Here is a 23,508-nt window from a genome sequence, read left to right as displayed (position 1 = left end):
GCAGTTGCCCTCCCTTAAATTTATTCATGAACCTACATTAAAATGTATGGTTCTTTTTACACAGCATTTATAGCTTAATTCAAATGAATGTTTCTGGCTAAGCACGAGTGCCTCTACACACTCAAGTATAAATCAAAACTTCAAATCTGTTAACAGATGGTTTGCTGTTTCTCGATAGGCTGCCTGACTTGGCTACTGTAGCAAGGGAGGGGAGAAAGAGAAGAAACAACAACAACAATAATAATAATAATTATTATTATTAAATTGATATTATCAATAATATTAATATTTAAAGTCTCTGGGGAAAAAATCCCAAGCCTCAGTACTGTGTAAAGCTGAAGTTAGTGTGAAAAATTAAACAGCAAGCAACTGAGAACTGCTGCTTATATGTAAAGACACCACTAGCTTCTGCGTAATAAAAACTTCAGACACATTCAAAATGCTGTTTTCTTTTCAATAATTGATTAGGTTTGAACAAGAGCCAGAGGAAAATCCTGATTCCAGGTGAAAGATGATGAACCAAACATCTTAGAAATTCAAAATATCTTAGGGTAGATCTCTCAGCTTTTGTAATAAGATTTACCTTGAACATGTTGTTATATTAATGCATTTACTATGTAAATCTGTCAGGTCCACAGCCATTCTTTCAAAAGAAGACACTACTTATAATTTTGGCAGGGAAAAATAGAAAAAAAAAGCAGCGTTGGTTTAATTGGTTTTTTCCTCCCCTAGTTCTTCAGCTCACTCTTCTTTGTAGAAATCAGCATGTAATAATTCCCACCAATTTTACTTGCAAAAGCAATAAAGAGAAAGGGAACCAATTTTAAAAATGTATGGTCTGGCTCTGTTACTGAAGTTCAGGGGGATGAGGTCTTCTTTTGTCCTTTAGTGTTTATGATACAATTATGTTTTCAATTTTTTTAACAATTCCAGCTTGCTTTTCCCCATTTTTTTCTGAGCCTTCTCCTGGGTGTCATATTAATATAGTTGTAGGTAATTTTCTGATGATGAAGATGAAAAAGTATTTCCAGCAAGTAATTCTGTAGTAAAGCAAGCCTCATGCAAAATACCATTTATTAAAGTTGTGTAATAAATAGGCACTGGATGTATTAGTGCAGTGCTGTTTTATTCCTTAGGCACGTGAGTTCCAGTGTAGTTAAGACAAAAGCCAAATGCCTTTCATAGTCTGGGCTAAATGCCTGGAAGAAAACAGTCCATATGCTTAAAACAGCTATGTAACATAGCATACTCCTCAGTCTTTGTTCACAAAATGTCTTGGACTCAGAGAGAGAAGACTGAATTATACTTGCAAATCAGAAGACGTTGATCCTACCAAGCACAGGTTGAGGTGGATTAGCAAAGTTAGGCAGGCAAGACTGGAATGAGCTCACAGAAACTGCACACTGTATTTAATATATAGGAGGAGGAGGGTAATGAAGAAGGCAACTTTATTTTACCATATATACAAATTCCTCCTTTTAAATAGACACTGGAAAAAAGAGACATGGGCCATAAGAAAATAATTCTTGAGCATAAGCCATTTATGTTTTAGTTCAGCATTCATCAGGACAAGTTTTTAAACCTGAAATTATAAATTCTAACAATTTTAAATTTCTTAACATAAAACAGATATATAGAATACCTTTAATATCTCTCTTGAATACTTCTTCAGCCAAAAGGTTACTCTGTTTGGTGTGTGCAGTCTGAACTCCTGTTTTTGCTCTGAGCTTTTTAAAGATTAAGTCACTGAAAAGAGAGCATGGAGGACACATTTAAAATAACTATTTCATATTTTAATGTGTATGTACTTAATGCCTTTAAATGTATACATACAGAATACTTAGATGTATCCATTTCAGCACCATTTCTGAAATGTCCGAATTACATAATTTCTATGTCATTTAATTGTAACTGTATTTAAAACAGAAATAAAATAGGATTGCCCACTTTTAAACTTTCTTTAAAGGTAATTCTATGAACAGTGAACTTCTGTATATGCCCTATAAATTTAATATTGGGCAAATATAACTACATCAGTCTGCATATACACTGAAATTGATGATCAAAGAGAAAAGGGGAAACCCCAGCCCAGAGGTGTTACAGGCTTACAATGGAGCTTTCTGTCAGTTGCAGTAATTTGTAGACAACAAAACAGGTCACATAAAGTTCAAGAAATGTGTCAGGTCAGAAGCTGTCCCCCAAAGCAGAATAAAACTGGTGATGTTATAGGTATTACTTACGGTAGATCAGGCAGCACTTTGACTTGGTTCTGCTTATCGCCATTTAGCATCTGTAATGTCCTTTGAGACTCAGGGCATGGCTGTTGCCCTATTTTCTTTTTCTTTGCTTTGTGTATCTTTGTCTCACGCATCCCCATCTCTTGCAAAGCAGGCGAATAGGAACAGACCTGTTGCAAAAGTAACATATTTAAAATGAAGAAATTTGTTGCACTTGCTGCAAAGCAGTCACCTATGACACAGCTTGCTGTACCTAAGTTTCTAAAAATCTGATCCCCGAATGACTGTACATATAAATTATTTCAAGTTCCCTTTTGCATTCCTTTTGGATGTTTTTGTAATTTACTCTCTACACTGGCCCCAGAGAGTGGCTTGTGTCCGAGACAGAAAGTGGGAAATTCTAGGCCTCTCTCAGGTCTCTGGTGGCTGAGAAAATTTGGATCACTTTAGTTGGACATAAGACTTAAGTACACTTAATTAACTTTCATGTATTAAATCAAAGTATTTACAAACTTCCTACTCCCAGTCTATTGGTAAAGGAATATTCACTCCACTCCTTCATCTCTTCTAAGATGAGGGGTTGGACTAAGTCTTTGGGCATCACAAAGGCAGTAAGCCAGTTATCCCATTGGCTCTCTCTAATTATTAGGATAGCCTTTGTTGTTGCAGACATTTTAGCTTATTTTCAGTAACACAGAGCTTCAAACCCTCTTATAGTGCCCACAGACATCTAAGTTTCTGCAGTTTGGCAAAAGCATAGGAAAAAGGCCAGTGAGGAGATTCATCAAATACATGACAATTATATCTGAAGAAAGGTATTAAGGAAGGCTTTGAGTATTCAGCAGTTCACTGTAGATTTTGCAGGCAAAGTACAATTGGTGCGGAGCACCTTACCCACACCTTCACTGCACATTTACCATCAGGGAGTAAGAGGTCAGCCACCAGACTCAGAGAAAAGCCAAGCTGCAAGGATGCTGTATGAGAAGAACTGGCAAAACTAGATGATAGTTTATTTTTATTGTACGGAATGAGAAAGGACTCAGTCATGCTAAGCAAAACCTAACAAAAGCACATAGACTTGTTTCAAGCACTATAAAAATTTATAAGTAGTTGTAGATAGTGATCAGTAGTCATGGCAATACTAAAAGTAGCAATTCTGTTGCATATGTGGCAATATACATTAAATATTAGCCATGCAGTTGGTTTATTAAAAAAAATCTGACAGTCTTGCTCAAGCTCTGTTTAAACATGCTGTATTATCTAGCAATGACCTCTGTTCACAATAAATTCCTGTAAAATCTACAAAAACTTGTAAGGAAATGGGATGGGAAATGTATGAAGGTAAAATGGGAAATGTATAAAGGTAAAAATACATGGGAAATGCATAAAGGTAAAAATCTGTTTTTCTGTGATTCTACCTGTAGAATAGTAGAACACAGACAAACAGCTATGGATTCCATATTCTGTTTAGTCATTAGTATTAAGATTACTGAAATGAGGCTCTAAATTAGGGCATGACATTACCATGTGATTGCTCTGATTTGCCTGCATCTTGCCAGCAGTCATGGCTTTGAAAATTTCTTTTGCAGCATTTATCACCAACAGTCACAAATTGTGATTTGAAGGCAGACAAAGGTTTGTAAGTAGGAGAAATTCACAGGAATACACTGTGGTTCAAAATCGTAAAATCTTCTATGTAACAAATGCCTGGTCCCACCTCTTCAAAAACCCAGAAGCAATAGGTACCCAAGAAAAATCACACTGTATTTGGCATTCTCCTTAAGTAAATGTAATACTGCAATCATTACACCAGAGATTATTTTTAAAAGATTTTATTGCTTTCACTGTTGTTGCATTGTTTCACTATCATGTTAACTGCATGTAAACAGATTAATCAGGTGTCACAAATTCTCTGGCAAGAAATATCTTACTATTGTTCCAGACCCAGATATCAGGCAAAGAGAAATTTAAATGCAGTGGAACACGCAGGAAGACAATGCAGGCAACAAGCATGACCTTAGACCACAAAGAAAAGATATATTTCAAGACTTTAATGAATCCAATTATTTGTAAAATACTGAAGCGTGATAGGTTTTAAGGAGTAGAAGGGTTACTTACTATTTTCTGAAGAGAAAGAGGTTCTGTAGAAACAGTAATATTCCTCTGTAAACACATTTGCTTGAAAATTGCTTCTGCAACAAACATTTGAAGCCAGAGGGATGGGATGGCACAAATAAACACTTTTAATTCACATATAGAAAAATCTGGATAAAAGCAATTGGGGAAAAATAAAGTAAGCCTTAAATTGAAAATACAGAAATCTACATACTTAGTTATTTAGAATATAACTCTTCCAGACTTTTTTTTCTCCTGTTACAGATTCACAAACTTTTTCTCCATAAGAATTACTAAAAATATTCACAACAAAAAGCATTTTAACCATCATCTAGAAAGATGACGGGATACCAAGAGAATGTTCAACATATTTTAAAAGATAAAGCATCACTTTTTGTGTGAAACTTTTAAAAATGCCCTTAATACAATCTTAAAAAAGTTACACTTTTATTTTGAGAATAAAATAATTTATTTGTTAAGTTCTACAAGTGATCACCTCTTAAATCTCTAAGTGACACAAATTCTGGTAAGAGTTACAAAATGTGAACAACACATTAATCTACAAGTAATGCAGGATGACCTACAACTTCTACAGTACAAGTAACCAAAAGCAAATTGCAACCCCATTCAGATGTACCAAATAGCTTATACTCTTTAAAAGAACTCCCCACACACTGGCAGAGGAAATTACATATCTATACACTTACCAATATATATCAGGCATATGTCTGACCTATCTCTATTTTGGTAAAGAAGACATAAAGACTGATTTTTCTTATGGTGGTAAAAATTTGTATTTCAACTCTAACAAAATAATTTTGTCAAAATAACAGTGAAACAGGTGGAAAGCAACATCTGCCATGAGGAAGGAATTCTTTACTGTATTGAAGGAATCTTCTGTTCTGCTAAGAAGTGCTCATAAATTAAGTGATCTGTAGACTCAATCAAAACAGAAACCCAAGTTTTGAGAATACAGATGTTTTCTACTGTAAGAATAACTGAATTTAGAAGAACATACAACAAGTTTGCTTTAAGCGCTGTGGATTTTACCAAGTGGCACAGGCCAAAAAATCTCTGTTCTTTATAAATAGAATTAATGTTGTTCTTCTTTTCCACCTGTCTGTACAGGAAAGTAAGAAAGTCTTACAGAAACATATATCTAAGATTCTCTCTGTTACATGACAGCTAGAAAATCTGTTGGAGAGGTACATACTAAAAGCTCCATTGATTTAAACACCATAAAGTTCCAACTGATTTGGCCTTCTAAGATCTAAGCCTAAAAGTTCTCATGAATTGTTTTCTACAAGAGTGGAGTGGTACTATTTTTTCAGAGATTAAGATTTTAGTTTAATTTCTTTTCAGGATAGTTCTTCTCAAGAGCTCAGGTAGGAGGCAGATACACTTTAAATGAAGCCTACATATACCTGTTACTATAGAAAATGATGACTGAAACCAGGATATCCATATTTCTTAAAAGGGGCAGGAAAAAGGGTGGAGGGAAGTTTTGGTGGGAATTAATTTTAAAAATATAAATTAAAATAATTCAATACTTTTCCTGAGACAATTTTTTTTGCCTTTGGATTTCCTCAACTCCTTGCTGCTAAAAGTACAGATGCCTCAACTGACATTCCATGTTAAATGATAACGGTTATTTGAGTAATGACATTTCTGTTTAGCCAGTATATTTAATCAGGAGGAACCACAGTAATTCATGGGACTCAACGGAATTTTCTCCCATTTCCCATTCTATTAAGTCTAAGGATTAAGAAGAAGACAGTGAAATGTTTCATTTGAAATTATAGGAGTCAAAGAGTTTAGTGTAGCTTTTAGACTTATGGCTGAAATGTCTTTAGCAAACTATTGGTTTTCTGTAGTGATAAAATTCACCTGAGTTGAGTAAGGCGACTCTGATTTCTTCTCTGAATTTCAGGCTTATTATGATATACTGAAAGCTTTTCCTAAACTGACAAGGGAGCTCCAGAGATTTTTTTCACTTCTTCAGACTCTGTGGTCTTGTTTTGACATTAACACTTATAGAGATTTATTTAGAGGGATTTTAATAAAGAAGCCTGTTCTATTTGGTCTTTGCTTGACACCGACAGACACACACAAAATAAAAAGGTTTCCTGTGTATGTACACACCATGCAGTGCACAGCTGCAACAGGAGGCAAAAATAACTCAAAAATAAACCAAGGATTTTAATTAGGACTCTGTGTATCTGATTAGAAGACTTTTGAGAGGCCTTGCAAACACTCACCAACACATGAACTGGCAAGGTACTGTGCCAAATCATCAGGTACTTGATGAAACATATTTCTGTCCATACGCAAACTTGAGATGATCCAATATTCCACTACAGTTCCAAGAATTGCATTTAATAGACCAGCAATTTCACTTCTGAAAGCCTAAATGGAAAAACACATGGGTATCTATAGACCTGTATAATATAAGAAATTCACACTGATAATGTACCACAAATAACATAGAGAACTTCTTTAGATAAAAGCCCACTCTGTTGCCAAGTGACTCCTTCATTGGCCTTTCTTTTTCTGCTCAAAAGCTAACTGTTGCAGCCAGATCAACATAATTAATGTTGCTGATGCCATATCAATTAAGATTTGGCACTGGAGAAAAGCAGGTTATTTGAAAAACATCACCTAAAACTATATGGAAAATGGCATCAAACCTTACAAGTACAATAGTAATACTATTTCTTTTTAAATTAGGTTTTGTTCAACCATGAGATTGCAAGTACTGCACTTATTCCATATAACCTTGTGTTTAATTTGACAGTTACAGGGATGTTTTTCTCCCTGCTCTATTAGGATTGTCTTTTTCTGAAGATTTCAACATGACATTAAAGCTCTTTTTGTTGCTAAGCATGTATGTCTGTGCTAAAAGGGAAAACGGATGCAAGGTGTTAGTTTCCTGCACAGAAAAAACTTTGGCAGTCAATTTCCAAAAGGAAACTTTCTTCAGCTACTAAAAATTCCAAAGAGATGAGCAGCTGCAAATTTAAGAAAAAACCCATACTTTTGAAGATTAGCATCACCATTTTCTGCCCTTCTGAACAGGCACACACACACACACACACACACACACACACACACACACACACACACACACAAACACAAAAAAAAAAAAGAAAAAGATCCTTGTTGGTCCCTTCCAACTCAGCTTATTCAGTGATCCTGTGAAAATGGTTATGTGCAAATAAAAAAAAGCTAAAGTTTATTTTTTCAGGAGGTATCAAGACAATACACAGGAATTTAGCATGCTATCCAGACACCACCATGAGACAGATGAATGCATTTACACATCCATGTGAGAACTTAATCACTACTGGTCAGGTAAAGTAGTCTTTCTAGTGTCTAAGTTAGCCTGTGCAAAGTAGATCTGTCTGTGCAAAACCTTTCTGAGCCATGTAGAAACACTTTATAAAATTACTCTGAAACAAGTTATTCCTTTGACCACAGGTACAACCAGAAGTTTTGAAAGCACAACTTGGAAGAACACAGGCACCACAAAATTCATTTGACCTACCAGAGAATTACTCTTGTTACACTAGAGCACCAGTTGGTATATGGCATCTTGTGAAAGACAATGAGTGCTTCAAACTGGGCAATTTTGGGTAAGAGGGAAACAGAACTGAATGTGTACACACCACAGTCAATTCTTTGTCTGATACTCCTTTGAGAATAAAATATGTTCAAGGTTGGTTTAAAATAATTTACTACAACTCTTTAGGACCTGAAAAGCACCAAAACCAGTTTGAGCATCAATAAATCAGACACACACATGAGCAACAGAGACTGTGACACAGATGAGTTTGATAATAAAAAGATTATAAAGTAATTTGTTGAAAACCTACACAAAAACTGTCCCGACAGTTTCTTGTCACTCAAAAGAAAAGGAATAAGCACAACTATTAATAAACATGCTGTGGAGTGGAAGCATAATCTCCATCACTGAAGGTTTTTAATACCTGGCCAGACAAAATCTGTTATGAATGTAATCTCCAAGATTGCTTCCAGGCCTACTTCCTCTTACTCTCTAAAGCTTTACTTGATTTGGTTTGCCCCTTCCTTTATCATGTCATAATACTTTATTATAGATGAACTGTGAAATCTCATAATTAAAAAACCCCTGAGAACACAGATATGGCATGTCAAGAACCTGAAAATATAATTTTTCAACTAAAGTTTAAATATTTAAAAAGGTACATTACTCCCTATCTTCTGAGGATTCAGGAACAGAAACTGAAGAACAATTTAAAATATCTGAAATGCATTTAAATTTCCCTTAAGTATGCATACCTCTTACCAGTGGACCCTAAAGCAAAATACTGGGTGAATAATTTAATTCCACCAATAGTTCTTTGCCGTAAATAAATTTCACAAACACAGCGAATAAGGAAATTTTAACAAAAGTTAAAAGTGACAAGATGAAGGATACACAGATGTAATCTGAGGTAAATACAGATATAAAGCACAAGTATTTACATTCTCTTTCTTTTTTCTAAATCACAAGCTTAATTAATTCCTTTATGCAATACTTTCAAGAAAAAGGGTGGGGGTCAAAGCAGACATTGAGGCAGCAGACCGAAATAATGACTGTCAATATTGCAAGTATTAATAATTTTTCATTGTCAGATATGTAGTGCATATTAAATGTAGCTGGTACTCTAGCTGCATCTATGTTTGGCCAGCCACGTATCTCTGCATGCTGATGAGACAAATCAGATACTGCCAAATAGTGTAGGCTTGGTTGACATTTTGGTAAAAGAATGGTAGGACAAACCAAAAGCTTCTCCACAATATTTTAAAATAAATGGTTCAATGCTACAAATGAGGGAAATTGCCACAAGTTCCTGAAAGGACCATATGTTCTAAAAATATTTAAATGTTAACATGTTAAAATTACTTTCAATGTAAACCTCAAAACAATACAAACACAGTAATGAAAACACATGCAATATTAAAAAGGAAAAAACCCCAAGCATTTCCATTAAACTGGGAATTTGCTACCATGTATGACAGTGCCAAGACCACTTTTTTCCTGTTCTGCTCCTGCAGCAAGAAGATGGGAGGGGTAACAGCCAGGACAGATGACCCAAAATGACCAAAGGCCTTCTAAACACTGTGCTCAGCAACAAAAGCTGTGTAAAGGAGGAAGGGAGAATGCTCGAATTGATGGTGTTTGCCTTGCCCAGTAACTGCTACGTTTTATGAAGCCCTGCTTTCCAGGAAGTGGCTGAACATCTGGCTGCTAATGGGAAGCACTGAATGGAATCCTTATTCTGCTTTGCTTGTGCATGCATACTTGTTTCACTTACAAAATTATCTTTATTTTGACTCATACATCTTTTGGTTTCTGTCCTTCTGATTCTCTCCCTTAACTCAGTGCAGGGTGGGGACTTAACTGCCACTGGGGATCAACTCACTATACCATGTACAGCTAATTAAGTAAAACCAGTGAAACCTCTTTTCAAAATTTTCTTCCTTGTTCTTATTGTTGAGAATCAAAGCTATCTCACTAAGAAAAGCACAGAAGTGGGAAGAAGCTATTGACTGTGTTAGCATACAAAGGTCACATCGCTACAACTGATATCTGTTAGCTTAGCAAATGCAATTCCTACATTTCTGTTCCATTTAATGCTTTGTCAAGTCAAATACAGTGCTACAGTGGCAGAAGTTTCACAGTGTGTTTTAGTATACATAAAAGTTCCTATAGGAAAATTAATTTTAACTTTTTTACTTTGAATTACTGAGTTATTTCAGAACTCTTCTTTAGAGCTCTTATTTCATGTGCTGTAAATGTAGTACTCCACAAACGGCTAAAACATACTTCCAAAAAAGCTACAGTAAGTGACAGAGCAGAAAGATTTTTGGTTCTACACCACACAAATTTATCCTATGCAACTAAAAACCTGAATGAATGCCTTTGTCACCTCTTTGTCAGGCTATGTAAGACAGCTTTTTTTTAAAAAAGAAAAAACCACCAGTATTTTCAGGGATGAAAAGCATTTCTTATACCATCTGTGACATGTGAAAAGCCATGCAATAGCTCAATGCTACTAGAAGTGTTATATGTAGCATGCACATTCCCCAGTAAATTCTAAAACTGAATTAAGAAATTTGATTCAAGGAACTTTGACCAGGAGTTCCTGCATAAAAACTGTTTAAATAATATAATAAATAATAAATGTTAATTTATTTTAGAATTATATTCAAAATTGATTTGAAGAGCTCCAATAATTGAAAATCTTTTATGTTCTTTGGCAGTACATTTTTAACTACAAGAGTAGTGTATCAATTTTATTTCACCAAGTTGTCCCAACAGATGAATCCAGTGATCAGTGAGGGCATCCAATTTCCTGTCATTATTTTTATTCTAGTACTTTTAAGATACAGCAAATTCTTTCTAATACCAGAAAGCAAATGCACTCATTTATATAACTTAATGCTTTGTTTTAATCTTTTCTTTGGACTGCTCTTTTGACATCGTTTATTTAAACACATACATAAAACATAATTTTGCAATGACTCAGCACTAGAAGAGAGGAAACATATAGAGATACTTCCCCTGCACTCTAGTGCTTATTTGTTGCAATCTCTTTGAATCACAAGAGAGAATCTGAGTCTAAAAAAAGCTAAAAAAATTTAAAACTGCCCACTTTTAACAGTTAGGAAATATTATATTAGATATGTCCCAAGAAAGAATTTAGTTAAATGATTCATCTGTTTCCACTTATAGGTATTTTCCCTGAAGAATTATACAGAAATTTGGTATATCACAATTGGCAAGTTTGTTTCTTCCCACAAGCTAACATACGTACACTGGGAAATATGGTCAGCTCTTTACAATGTTTGCTACAAACCACATGCAGGTAGTAACAATACCCACAATAATTCCTTTCATTTTGGTTTCTGAAAGGTGCTACATGTTTCTTGTCAAGGTGTTACCTCTAAAGCAATCAGCTTTTAAAAAACAAAACTGGTAACAATGACTCCCACCCTCAAACTGAAGACAGGAAGGACAATTTTACACCCCATATGCTACATTTAACGACATCAAAACACTGTGGATTTATTTATGCATCTCTAAAATGATAGAAAAAGGAAGGAGAAAACACAATTCTGTCTGCACAGCTAGGGAGGTTTTGCTCTTTTGATTTCTTGAATGACCCTTTAAACTCTGTAATGGAATTTTAAAATTAGTCTCTGAGAATACAGAAAAATATCAAGTTCTTGTATAACAAGATTGAGACTGAATGAAGGGATGAATGAGCTGGATTGTACTTTTTGCCAAAAAATGCAATGGGAAAGAAAGTGCAATATATAAATATGAAGAACAAAGCTGTTAGAAATAACATAATACACTACAGATATTATGAGGCAACAAGCTGCTTTTTAACGCTGGAATTCATATCTGTAGGACATTTTACGCTACAGTGCGTAAGATCAAAGTGAGAAAGCAACAGGCATCTTGGTTTTGCGCTGAAACAACAATTCTGATACATATGTATTTAGAGCAAACAGAATCCAAACAAGAGGCAGATCTCCGTGGCTTATGTTGTGGGAGTGTTTAAGCTTATTTTTCATATATGTAGTACAGTCTGACAAAAGTGATGATTCTGCCTATGCAAAGAAAGATTTATGAGAAAGGCATGGCTTACAGTGCTGGAACTTGTCAAAAGAAGGCATAGCACAAAAAACCAAAATGTATCTAGACTTAAACTGCAGATTCAACACCAGGAAAAATATGAAAGCAATGTCATTTTCCAAAGAAATAGAATGGCTACTGACACCAACTGCATGTAAACCTGCTTGCTGCTCAGAACCTCTGAAAATATAGGTTGCTTAAATATAAATATGGGTATAGAAGCCTAATTTTAGGCACTTTTTAAATACCTTGACCGAGGATAAAAAGCAGCTCTGTTTCACAATGTCTTGCTTTGATAGCCCTCAAAAAAGGTAGGAGGTCTGGCTAGGTGAGATGAGTGAAGGTCTCATTATGTTTAATCTTTCTGCTTTCATACCATAATGAATAACTACTAGGTATTATATTGAAAGAGCTTTTTTCTCCCTGAAATACTTCATTTTCTATTGTTCTGTTATTGTATGGAAAAAGTGAATGGAGCACCTATTTATTCTGTGCTTTCACAATAATTTAAAAGAGAATGCAGAGACAGCAGCTAGGTTTTATTTTATGTGAAAATCTAGAAGTCAAAGATGTTTCACAAGGCCTCTTGCTTCTGAAAAGAAATAGGTGGTATAGAGGACACTTAGTATCTTTCAGGTCAATGTCCTGCTGGTCAGCAGGTCACAGAATAGCAATTAAGTTGCCTTCAATTCCATTTTTATGCAAAGTCCTAGGAAAGACACCAAATGAAACTAAAAGACTCGGGAAGAAAATCAGGATATTTTAGCAGATAAAAATAATGCCTATCTATAACAAACAACAAAAAAAAGTATTAGTTTTGCTAGGTTTCTCTTTCAAACATTTCCTGAATCCTATCATGGTAAAATAAGATAATCACTTCTTTCACTATACCATATTGTTTGAGAGAATGTGTTAAGCTGGTGTCCCTAATAACTACAGTAATACCTGCTGGTAAGGGCATGTGAACATCTGAATGTAGCCAACAAGCTACTCATGACTCGTTTCTTCTCTACATATCTATATAAGAATCTTATGGATCAATTCATTTCCTTTAGTGGAGCAAAAACCAGCATGCTTCACAACAAAAGGCAGCTATAACAAGCAGCTGTGATACTTACATATAATTCCTCACAAAAGAATGAACAAAGGGACGCCTTTAAAAAAATGTCAGTCTTCATTATTTTAAAGTATAAAATTCACACTCACATCATTTTTTCTGTTCAATTCTCTATGGGAAAGAATGACCCAATCTGCTAGAATATTTATGTGTTTGGTAAAAAGCACTGCGGTTCCACTTCCAAGCAAGAATGTCTTCAGAAGAACTGTCTGTGGCAAGACTTGTTGATGCTGTGAATTCATTCCTTCAACCAAACTGTAAAAAAAAAAGGGGAAAAAACCTAAAGCTTTATGCCACTTTGATTATTATAGTTACCAGACAGAAACCGTGCCTTCATTCAAAACACACACAGATTTGGCAAAGTATGGAAAGATCAAACACAATTTCTGATGAAGTATAAGTACAATAATGATGACTATTACTGTTAGACTGGGGTAATTCTAATACTGGGCTACTATTTACATAAAGTAAAGGCCACCTTTACTATATAAAGGCAAAGCAAAACCAAGACTTCTTTTGTACTTCATAAACCAAGGAAAAGTAATTGTCTCCCTAAAATAACAGGGAGATAACAGTTATCTGAAGTTAAAAAAACCCCATGTAAATCAGTATGTTAAAAATGCTGCTTGTCTACCTTAAAGAATGAATAGTGAATTACTGCAAATCTAACTACATTATGAGCAAAATTAAATGCTTACTGAAACTTGTAATGCAGTGAAATAACAGGCTGGGCAAAGCAAGAGGTTTTTTCTAATCTTAAAACACGATTAGAAAAAACCTAGAAAGTTACAATAAGCAAACTAAGAATTGAGAAATATAAATGGAATTGCAAAACTGCCATCTCTGTAGAGCAGCATCTGATTAGGGATATAAACAAATCAGGATACAAGCTACTGTAAATAAAGAAATGCATGTATTATTCTGTATAGCCCACCTTTTTGTCAGAAACTCTACTTCACTTTTTATTAAATCAAAGAAAAACTTCAATAATGTTTTATGAACTATCCTCAGTTCATCTTCTGTCCCGGAAACTGGGACTGTATGACAAATGGTTTTGCAATGAAGGCAAGACCTGAAAAATAAAAACAAAAATATCCATTTGTATGACAGAAATAATAGATAATCTAAGAGCAAAAAAAGTCAGCTTTGAATTTTGACTATTTTGACAAGGAAATAGCTTGTTCCCCAGCAACAGCCAACATTTTAAAGCCTAATTTTCTGGCTTTAAAGCTTCTTAAAAAAAAAAAAAAAAGCAAACAAAATCCTCAAACAAACAAAAAAACCTGAAACCAAAACAAAAACCCCACACAAACCAAAACAAAAAACTCCACACGTTTGAGTTTTGTGTTCCAGATGAAGATTTGGTATTATAGTGTAAATTAGATAATTTAATTGCATTTAATTTTTCTGTCTCTACTTGAAATATTGTACAATTACTATACTTAACAGAACTTCTTTAAAATCCTTCAAATGCAAGATAATCTTGTAATACTTTATAGACATTATAACACCCTACAAACTTTAGTTTAGATAACAGTCCACACATACTATTTGACACGACTATAGATTGTCAAACATGATGGAGACAATTCTGAAGTAACATGCAAACACACTTTTTGGATAGAATTCTGAGTACTAGAACCAAGTATACAAATTCTGGGTATTCACATTCTGCAGGAAGTACTAGAAGGCAAAACACTTCATGCAAAAGACAAATTCTCTTTGATACCCTTTAAGACATGCTTACAATCATACACATTCATATACCTGCAATCACATTTGCATCAAAGTATTTAAATGTTATTTAAGGTTTTATGACAGCAATAAGAAGAGGTATAGTTTCTTCTCCAAACCAATAGAAGAATTAATTTCTATTGATGCAAATTACAAAAAATGTGATCTCAAGATAAAGCAGAGACTAACAACCCAAACAGCTCCTATGTACTATCTTGCATTTGTAGACGTATAAGATATAATCTTATAATATATATTACATATATTTATATATTTGATGTATATTTGATGTATATTTGATATTCATTTGATATATAATATATGTTTGTAGATGTATAAGATATAATCAGACTTCCTCAAAAAGATGGTAAATTTTATGATTAAAATCAAAATACAACATGAAACTTCATGTTTGGTAAAATAAGCCTTGAATTTGCTTTGTAACTGCAGATATATGCATTTGTGTGTGTGTGTGTGTGTGTATATACACATACACACCACAACAGCAACAGTACCTAGATTACAATCTGTGAAGAGCATAAGAAATAAAAAAAAAAAAAAATAAAAGGAATAAAGCTAAGAAAATATACTTATTTTTCTTTCAAAAAACTCCATCTGCCCATGAACTATCACTTTTTGAAATACAAAGTGAAATATCCAAATCTGCTACATTTCTAGACTTTTACATACAGGTAACTTGCTCTGTTGAAAACATGACTTTGATACAATAGAGTGCCAAGTCTCTGCTCTCCCTGAGTTTGGAGTAACATAACTATTGCATTTGGCACCTCATTAATGTTTCTTACCTTACAAGCATCTCTATTAAGGACCATGTGCCCTTCTTACAGATAGGACACTGAAGAAGATCCAAATAATACTTTAACATAGATGGGGACTTCCAGGGAGGTTCATGTTGAAGAACAAGGTACAAAACATGACACAGTTTGGCCAAAAATATTGCATTGGTATTTCCCTGCAATAAAATGAGAAAATAATATTGGTTCCAGACCAGCCGATGATCTATAATATCTATATTCACTAAGAGTTTATTTATTTTCTTTAATCTTTATAAACACAAATGACCAGATTAAATTACTGAAATAACATGCAATTTAATGCATAACTACAAGGAGAAAAACTCACAGTTTAAAAAAAAGGAAGAGAAAAAGAAGAACTTGCTCTGCTGTGGTATTCCACTTGCCCCACTATTTAGAGCAAACCTTCTCAATTGATCTAACTAGTATAGTGCTCTTTCTAAAAGTAACAAAAAATATCTGAGGCCAACTCTTTCACAATATGTAGGGCATTGCATTCATTAGGCTTGCAAATAAATACTAGTTTGAAAAAAACTTGAAGCATTAAATCCTTTTTTTTTTTTCACAAGCACATTGATGAACACAAAGAGAAGTGTGAATGCATCACTAAAAACTACTAAACACAATGTCAGAACCAAAGATCATAATACTTCCATTTATTGCTTTTGTTTTTATACTTTAGTCTTCATCTCTCACCAATAGGACATGTTCTAGAAGAGAATGAAGAATTTGCACAGGAGGTGTACGGTATTTTTGACTTGCAGCAAGTTCTGTGACTACATCATGAAATAAGTCTTCTTCCACTAATCCTTGAAGTATATACCAAGTACCTCTGGAACAGCCAGCACTTTTAACCTAGAAATGAGATATCATTGTAAATAAAATAACAGATTAAATAAAAAATCCCTTTAACTAACCAACTCAACTAACAGGAAATCTCTAACTAAAATGTTGGTCTTATATATCCTGGTTACTGCCAGATCAGAGTTAATTTTTGCAGTAGCCAGAAGGGGTGTGACTAAGACATGAAGGTTATTCTATACCACCTTACATCACTGCTGGGGGCAGGGGGAAAAGGACTCTTATTTCCAAGGAGAAGGGGTGACTGCCCGTAAAGAAAATGTGGCACGGAGAGCCATCTAGTATTGTTTATTGCAAAGGGCTTTCTGTGTGAATCCTTTATTTTCTTAAACCTTTTGCTATTAATCCTGGTGCTGTTACTGTTTGTTTTATTATCTCATTGCTGTTTCCAGTAAATTGTTCTTATCTCAAACCATGATCTTTGCCTTTTGTGACTCCAGCTTGGGGGGCGGGGGCTGGGTAAGGGGAAGCAGTACACAATTTTAGTGGGAGTACTCTATTGGACAATACCATTCCTAAACCACAACGGGAATGGTTATAAATTAAATCACAAAAATTATTTTTTGTCAGGTCCAATTTAGATCATGTTGCTCTAGAAAGACTCTCCCTCTTCCTGAACTGGGCTTTCATAGAAAAGATAGCAGGTTTCAGAATGTGCATCTCTTCTTAGAAGATCTTATTATGTCTACGCTTTTAAAGAACAAATTACAGTTCACACACTCAATAGCTTGTTTCTAATTTATTCTGGCAAAAGACTTCTGGTATTTCTAAAAGTGCATCCCACAACACATAGCTGAAGTAGTAAGATAATGAGTACCATGGAACAATTAAGTAAATCACAGAAAAATGCAAAACCATGAAGTAGATAATTGATGGGTACACATTATAAAACCATAAATGATGTAACTGTTTTATGTCCCTAGTTCCCCTATTCTGATACAGCATGTCAAAGAAGCATCTAACACTACAGAGGGCATGAGTATTGATCCCAGTGGATTTCAAAATTCCACAGATCTTAATGGCACAGGACTTCCATCTTATTCTCTGCCACTAATGACAGCAAAACTCTAACTTTACAGGCTTTCAGAGAACCCAGACAGACGCAACACCTTTCATGAGATGCTGTATCTGCTCTGCCATTTCCCTCTTACTGCCTGTACTTTCAGCTTTCGAAAGATCACAAATTAATGACACTAATGACCTACTGAAGAGCTCATCTACATTGCTATCTACATCTTTCCTCTAGTTCAGGTTCAAGCCAAAGTTGATGCGCAAAGTTGATGCACAAGGCTATGAAGTATAGCCTTCTTCTGCAGGGTAACTTCTCTTTTGAAATATGGCTTTTGTTTGACCACACAGCCTGAGGTGCTGGTAAATTAAAAAAAAAAAAAACTGGGATAAGGAGTCACAGCCAAGAAGCAGCATCAGTAAGATGACTGATTGGATTGCTGGGAATTAAATAGTTACATAAATTTATTGTTGTTTTAGTCCCTGGTAACGTGTAGACGTTATGATCTCTGCCAAAAATCCTGTCTCTTAGTGTACATTTGATAAAGTTACTCAAGACATGGAATCATAGGATTGTTTAGGTTGGGAAAGAACTCTATCATCATTAAGTCCAACTATTAACCCAGCACTACCAAGCCCACCACTAAACCATGTCCCTAAGAGCCACTTCTACACATCTCCTAAATCCCTCCAGGGATGGTGACTTCATTACTGCCCTGGAAGTCTGTTCCAGTGAGTCTAGTTGTGGATTTGAAATCTGCAGAATATACTGCTATTAGATAGCTTCCAAAAATGTCCCAGTAATATGATAACATTAGGAGCTCTGTTCAAACATGAAAAAAATTCAGAAAGAAATTATAATCATGGTTAAATCATAGCTGAAGTCTCAGTGAATGAACTCTACCTTAGCATTTGATATTTAGTTTCTCTGCAAATGTCTCATTTCTCTGATTCCTAATGTATGCTGTTGTTACATTAACAATAAATAAAGCTGCTCATGCAGACAATTTTCTTTTAATCAAGTCTTTGTGCATCTGGTGTTTGCAACTCACACTTATTTCAGTATTCTCATTTATATATGCACTATTAAAATCTCCACTAAAATTTCCTTTGGAAATAATCATTGCATTCATACTTCTGTAATGTTAATTACATGCAAACAGCACATCTAAAGAGCAATCATAAACTGTTTAATGAGAGTCAAAGAAGAACAACTCTGCTGCCTGCATTTAAGATGTGAGTCAATGACTGTACATTGCGCATGTACAGGCATGTTACCACTGACCTTCACCTGGTGATCACACCAGTACACAACTTTTTATATTGTGACTGAAACTTTTATCTTTTGAAAATTCTGTACTAGAAGAAACAGTAACATTGGTGCATTATTTTAAAAACACACTAAAACAAACATGTTTGGGAAGACTGTGACACCTCTTACATAGCATTCAAGTCAAGAATAAACCAGAGAATGGTTTTCAGCATAGTTCTAAGAGGTAAAGAAAGATGATACAAAACTGAGGCAATAAACTTCTCTCAGTATCAGGAGACACCTATTACTGAAGATACTTAATACTCAGTATGCTGTCCAAAGCTCCATTGGCTTGCGCTCTGACTGACGAGGAATCAGTAGTTTCTTGTGAAGCACTGCTGGTATAATCATTAATACTTTGCACAGAAATAAACAAGGTCAACACAATAAATCTTTCACATTCCATGATGTGGAAGAAAAGCTGACAAAAAGGAAATAAATATTTTTGGGACGATGATGGAACAAACCACTTGGCTGAGCTAAGCCTTCCTAGCAGCTGCAAGCTGAGATGACAAAATATAGTAGGTAGTTCTAACATGTTAATTTAGTTTGTAGGTTTGATTTTACTTCATTAGTATTATTGGAAATGTTTCTTGGAGCTGCTTATAAAAGCCATAAATATACTCACTATAAAGTTCCTGTATCATGTAAAGGCTAGCAACGGATTTTCCATAAAGCAATAAAAGGCAGTGACAGAAAAGTAAGAGAAGTATTACAATTAGGCTTAAAATTTCCAAGCAAAAAATTGTATTATTCTTAAGAGTACAGGAAAGCAATTTTGGCTTACATGTGTTAAGAAAGGTAGATTTTTTTTATCCCAATAAGTCAATAAACTATATACTGAGATTAAATTTCAACAAAACCTGTTCAGGAACAGAAACACACACAGCACTTTGCAGATCAGTGGTGGTGTTGGACCATGACAGAAGTATTTTATTGCCCATGTTTTAAAAATATTTTTCTTTATCCCTCCTTACTGTCAGTAGAAAGCAGTCAGATATAAACAGATTTCAAGTAACTATTTATGTAGTATCACTCATGAATATATCAGATCTTCAATTGCCAAGAAATACAGGAAGCTAACAGATACTTTCAGTGTCTCCTTTTTTAAATTTTAAGTAACGTAAGTTGCCACATAAAGTGCACTGCTGTGGCTAGCACAGGTCTTCCTCGTGAGAACATTCTGCTGTGTTTCATAAACAAAGTCTGGATGTTTTTCAAACAGTGTCTCGAGACTTGGACAGTTCAGGCCTGGCCAATTAGGCCTAGGGGGAGGTTTCTGGCTGACCAATCTGGGCGACCTCTGAAAAGTCTATATATATATGGAAATCAAAATAATAAACGCTTTTCTTGCTACACTGAGAACTGGGGTCCTTTTCTCTGCTAGCGGCTCAACAGCGACACACTACCACTCATGGGCACTATATAAAATGCTTTTTGTGTACTAAAGAGGCACTGTTTCAACATTGTTTAAAGATTTATTCTTAACATTACAGATACATTACAGACGGCAAAATTTTAGAAATATTAATTTACTTCAGATATTTATAACAAAGACTTCATAAAACCTATTGCTCACCTGTACGTGTTTTATGCCATATATTTGGCTTAATGGAAATAAAAAAGAAATTAAGTAGTACAAAAAAAGAAATTAAGTCAAAGCACCTATGAAAACAGGACTGAAAAACATAAAGCATCCTACTTGCAATCTGTGCTTCAGTTGACTCTAGAAACCAACATGATGAAGTATCAGGCATGTGCTGAAACAAGTACTGCTTCTTTTTCCAGCACGATAACCCTAAGCTAAAATCTGTCCCTCCTAGAAAAAGCAGGTGAGCACTGCTAACAATTGTGTACACTTTCTTTTCTCTTTATTGGTGCTGCATAAATATGGTGCTTGTGTAATTTAAGATGCTTTATATCATGTTATGACATCTTTGTTTCTTTTTTTCTAACATTAATAGGTAAGGTTCTCTTAACTAGCAGGATTAAACAGTTTCCTTGTAATAACGCGGACAGTACTAGAAGCATTGCAAGAACAAACAACATTAAAGATCCATTGATGCTCTTTAACACTTCAATAACTTTAGAAGTGTTTTGGATAGTCAAAATCTAAACATGTTTCTTTGATAGCTAATTTTGCAATTGAAGTATGTTTGTCGAACTTCATAATAAAATTCCATATGCACAACATACCCACTTTTTTAAGAATTCTCACCTCTGGATTGCATTTGTTCAGCTGGTCTGTTTGAGCAAGCCTTTGCTTAGTAGTCTGTAAAACAGAATAAAGTCAACCTGCAGGCTGGGTACCAGTCAATATATTAAATAAATAGTGCATGGAACTTCCCAAATGACAACTTTTGTTAAATGTAGTTCAAGCACAACATTCAACACAGCATTTAGGTTTGTCTATTTATATTTGTCTTTTCATATTTGGATAGTTAAATTATGAAATAGAGGACTAATAACTTAAAAGGAATAAAATATGGGCAAGTTTTCCTTCCCATTGTCCCCTGCTATTTGTTGTTACATGGTTGCTATGTAAGGACAGTGTTCCTAGAATAGACATTAAAAAAACTAAATGTTTTTGTTTTTTCTGTGGCAAAATGGCAACTTTGGATTCCTTTACATGCAAAGATATGGCAGTAGGTGCAAAAATGTATTACTATTATAGCTATATTTAGTCATTACCTAGTATTACAATCTTACTAAAATGTTACTAAAATATCCTTAGAAGAGACCATCTTTAAAGGGTTAATCCATCTGCACATTTCTACGTGACAGCTTGAACCAGAGCACTTGCTGTGTGTAATATACACGAAAAGTCAACAACAAATTTTTTTTTAAATGTCTGGCAGGTACAGACTTGATAAAATGTCACTGATAAAAGATGTGGCATTGGAATGTGCACATATTGAAGAAGCATGAATCATCTATTTGTAATCTTGTGTTTAAACATTGTGTGTACCTTGAGGACTTAAAATTTTTGATTCCCTTGCTACTAAGAACTTACAGTGCTTCATGTAAACAAGCTCCTACAAAAATGCTTAGACACCATCATCCGCATCACAGTAACTTACAGAGATAATGTATCTTAACTCAAAGTACTGCATGAAATACTGGTGTTAACTACTAATGTAGCAATTTCATCAGGATTAGATCTGTGACTACATAAAACCAGAGTGCATTAGCTCTGCTTTTGACTTGCAATAAAAAACATTCATGTGAATCAACAAAATACTGGCTCTACAATGACTGTTTTGAAAAATGTCTTAGCGTAAGTTAGCTAGATAACAGGAAAATCACAGAAAGACTGTAATTCAAACACATTTTGTTGAACAACATTTGCTACTATTTACCTCATCTATTACACCAAGATTTCAAGTAGTTCGCAATGTCTTCTACACACCCATGCCGATGAATTGCCATTACTAAGTCATATTTTAACTAATGTTAGATGTAGTAAATATGGGATTATCAAACATTGCAGGCTAAAGGCAGTATCTAAAATATCTACATTATTAGCTCAATACTATAAGGAAAGATATAGTCAATAATATATATTTTGTATAATTCATATAATGCTAAGAAAGCATTAACTGTTACTTACCTCTGTAAAGTACATATGCTTTATAATAGCATTTTTCATTTCAACAAGTTGCATTTTAGACAGGACTCGGTCTGTTTCTTGTGCAGCCACGGAATGGCTCATCTGCATATCTTTGGGATTTTGTATTTCATTCTGCAGAGCAAAGAAATTATACTTTCTTTGTTTCAAAGCTCGTGGTCTAACCAACTTTCACACGCTGGGTCTTTCCATTCATTGTAATGCAAACCTGTATGTGCCTAGGTATGTTTGTCTAATTGTGTAAGGGTCTGCATCAGGTACCAGATAAAGAGCTGCTGGTTTAGAAACAAACCACTGATGTAGGAAGCTATAGCACAGGAATAATCAAGGTAAGCTTCCCCATATTTATTTTTCCTAACTGACCTCATGTCAAGTTACAATCCCTGTGGCTGAAACCAGAACTGTTTTTCCATAACAGATTCTCTCTGAGGACTTTTCAAAAATTAAAACCAGAGACCACACATTTTCAACCAGTCAAAAATGTAGTAAAGATTTTATAAGGCATTTCTTCTTCAATTTGTCTATTCATTTCATATACACCACTACAGTGAAATCTTTTCTTGCCTATAAACACAAAACAAATTAGAAATTTAAAATTTAATAGGTTTTTTGTCTTTTTTTTCTTTAATATTTTTTGTTTGTTTGTCTAATAATTAATTCTCTGACTCCACCTATCATTTCCAGCTATTTTTTCAGCATAGGGAATGAGAAAGCATTTCTCAAATTAGTTTCCAGCTGATTCTGAAAAGAATCTCAGTAACCCCACTAAATAATATTTGGTTGCAAAAAATAACTACAGAAAATATTTTGAATTTACTTCATGGATTGAGAACAATATATTTCAGTAAGAGTTTCAATGTTTGCTTTTCATTAAAGATACAAAGGTTAAGCATAAAATACCATCTTTGTTTCAGGTAAATATACAGGTAACCACAAAACCAGACTCCTGCAGTGCAATGAGTTAACAATCATCAGATAGATACAGATGAAGTATTCTCTTGGCCATTTTTTATTG

General features: G+C 34.4%; 1 protein-coding gene across 7 annotated transcripts in view; it reads right to left on the bottom strand.

The window, feature by feature from the left end:
* The window catches only part of SLF1 (SMC5/6 complex localization factor 1), a 35,879-nt gene that overhangs the window by 4,130 nt on the left and 8,241 nt on the right, over positions 1 to 23,508 (bottom strand). For 5 of the 7 annotated variants that reach the window (XM_085042662.1, XM_085042664.1, XM_085042665.1 and 2 more), the window contains 10 exons: positions 22,476 to 22,607; positions 21,084 to 21,137; positions 16,381 to 16,539; positions 15,676 to 15,842; positions 14,070 to 14,207; positions 13,225 to 13,390; positions 6,611 to 6,758; positions 4,356 to 4,501; positions 2,241 to 2,407; positions 1,643 to 1,746 (listed from right to left, as the gene is read on the bottom strand). In XM_085042662.1, coding sequence (XP_084898788.1) covers positions 1,643 to 1,746; positions 2,241 to 2,407; positions 4,356 to 4,501; positions 6,611 to 6,758; positions 13,225 to 13,390; positions 14,070 to 14,207; positions 15,676 to 15,842; positions 16,381 to 16,539; positions 21,084 to 21,137; positions 22,476 to 22,607 — 1,381 coding nt within the window. The remainder of the gene's footprint in view (positions 1 to 1,642; positions 1,747 to 2,240; positions 2,408 to 4,355; positions 4,502 to 6,610; positions 6,759 to 13,224; positions 13,391 to 14,069; positions 14,208 to 15,675; positions 15,843 to 16,380; positions 16,540 to 21,083; positions 21,138 to 22,475; positions 22,608 to 23,508) is intronic. The other 2 variants (XM_085042667.1, XM_085042663.1) reach the window with 2 other exon arrangements.

This window comes from Lichenostomus cassidix, chromosome Z (assembly GCF_008360975.1).
Source record: "Lichenostomus cassidix isolate B80296 chromosome Z, HeHo_3.0, whole genome shotgun sequence".
Taxonomy (NCBI): Eukaryota; Metazoa; Chordata; class Aves; order Passeriformes; family Meliphagidae; genus Lichenostomus; species Lichenostomus cassidix.
This window is presented reverse-complemented; position numbering and strand designations above follow the sequence as displayed.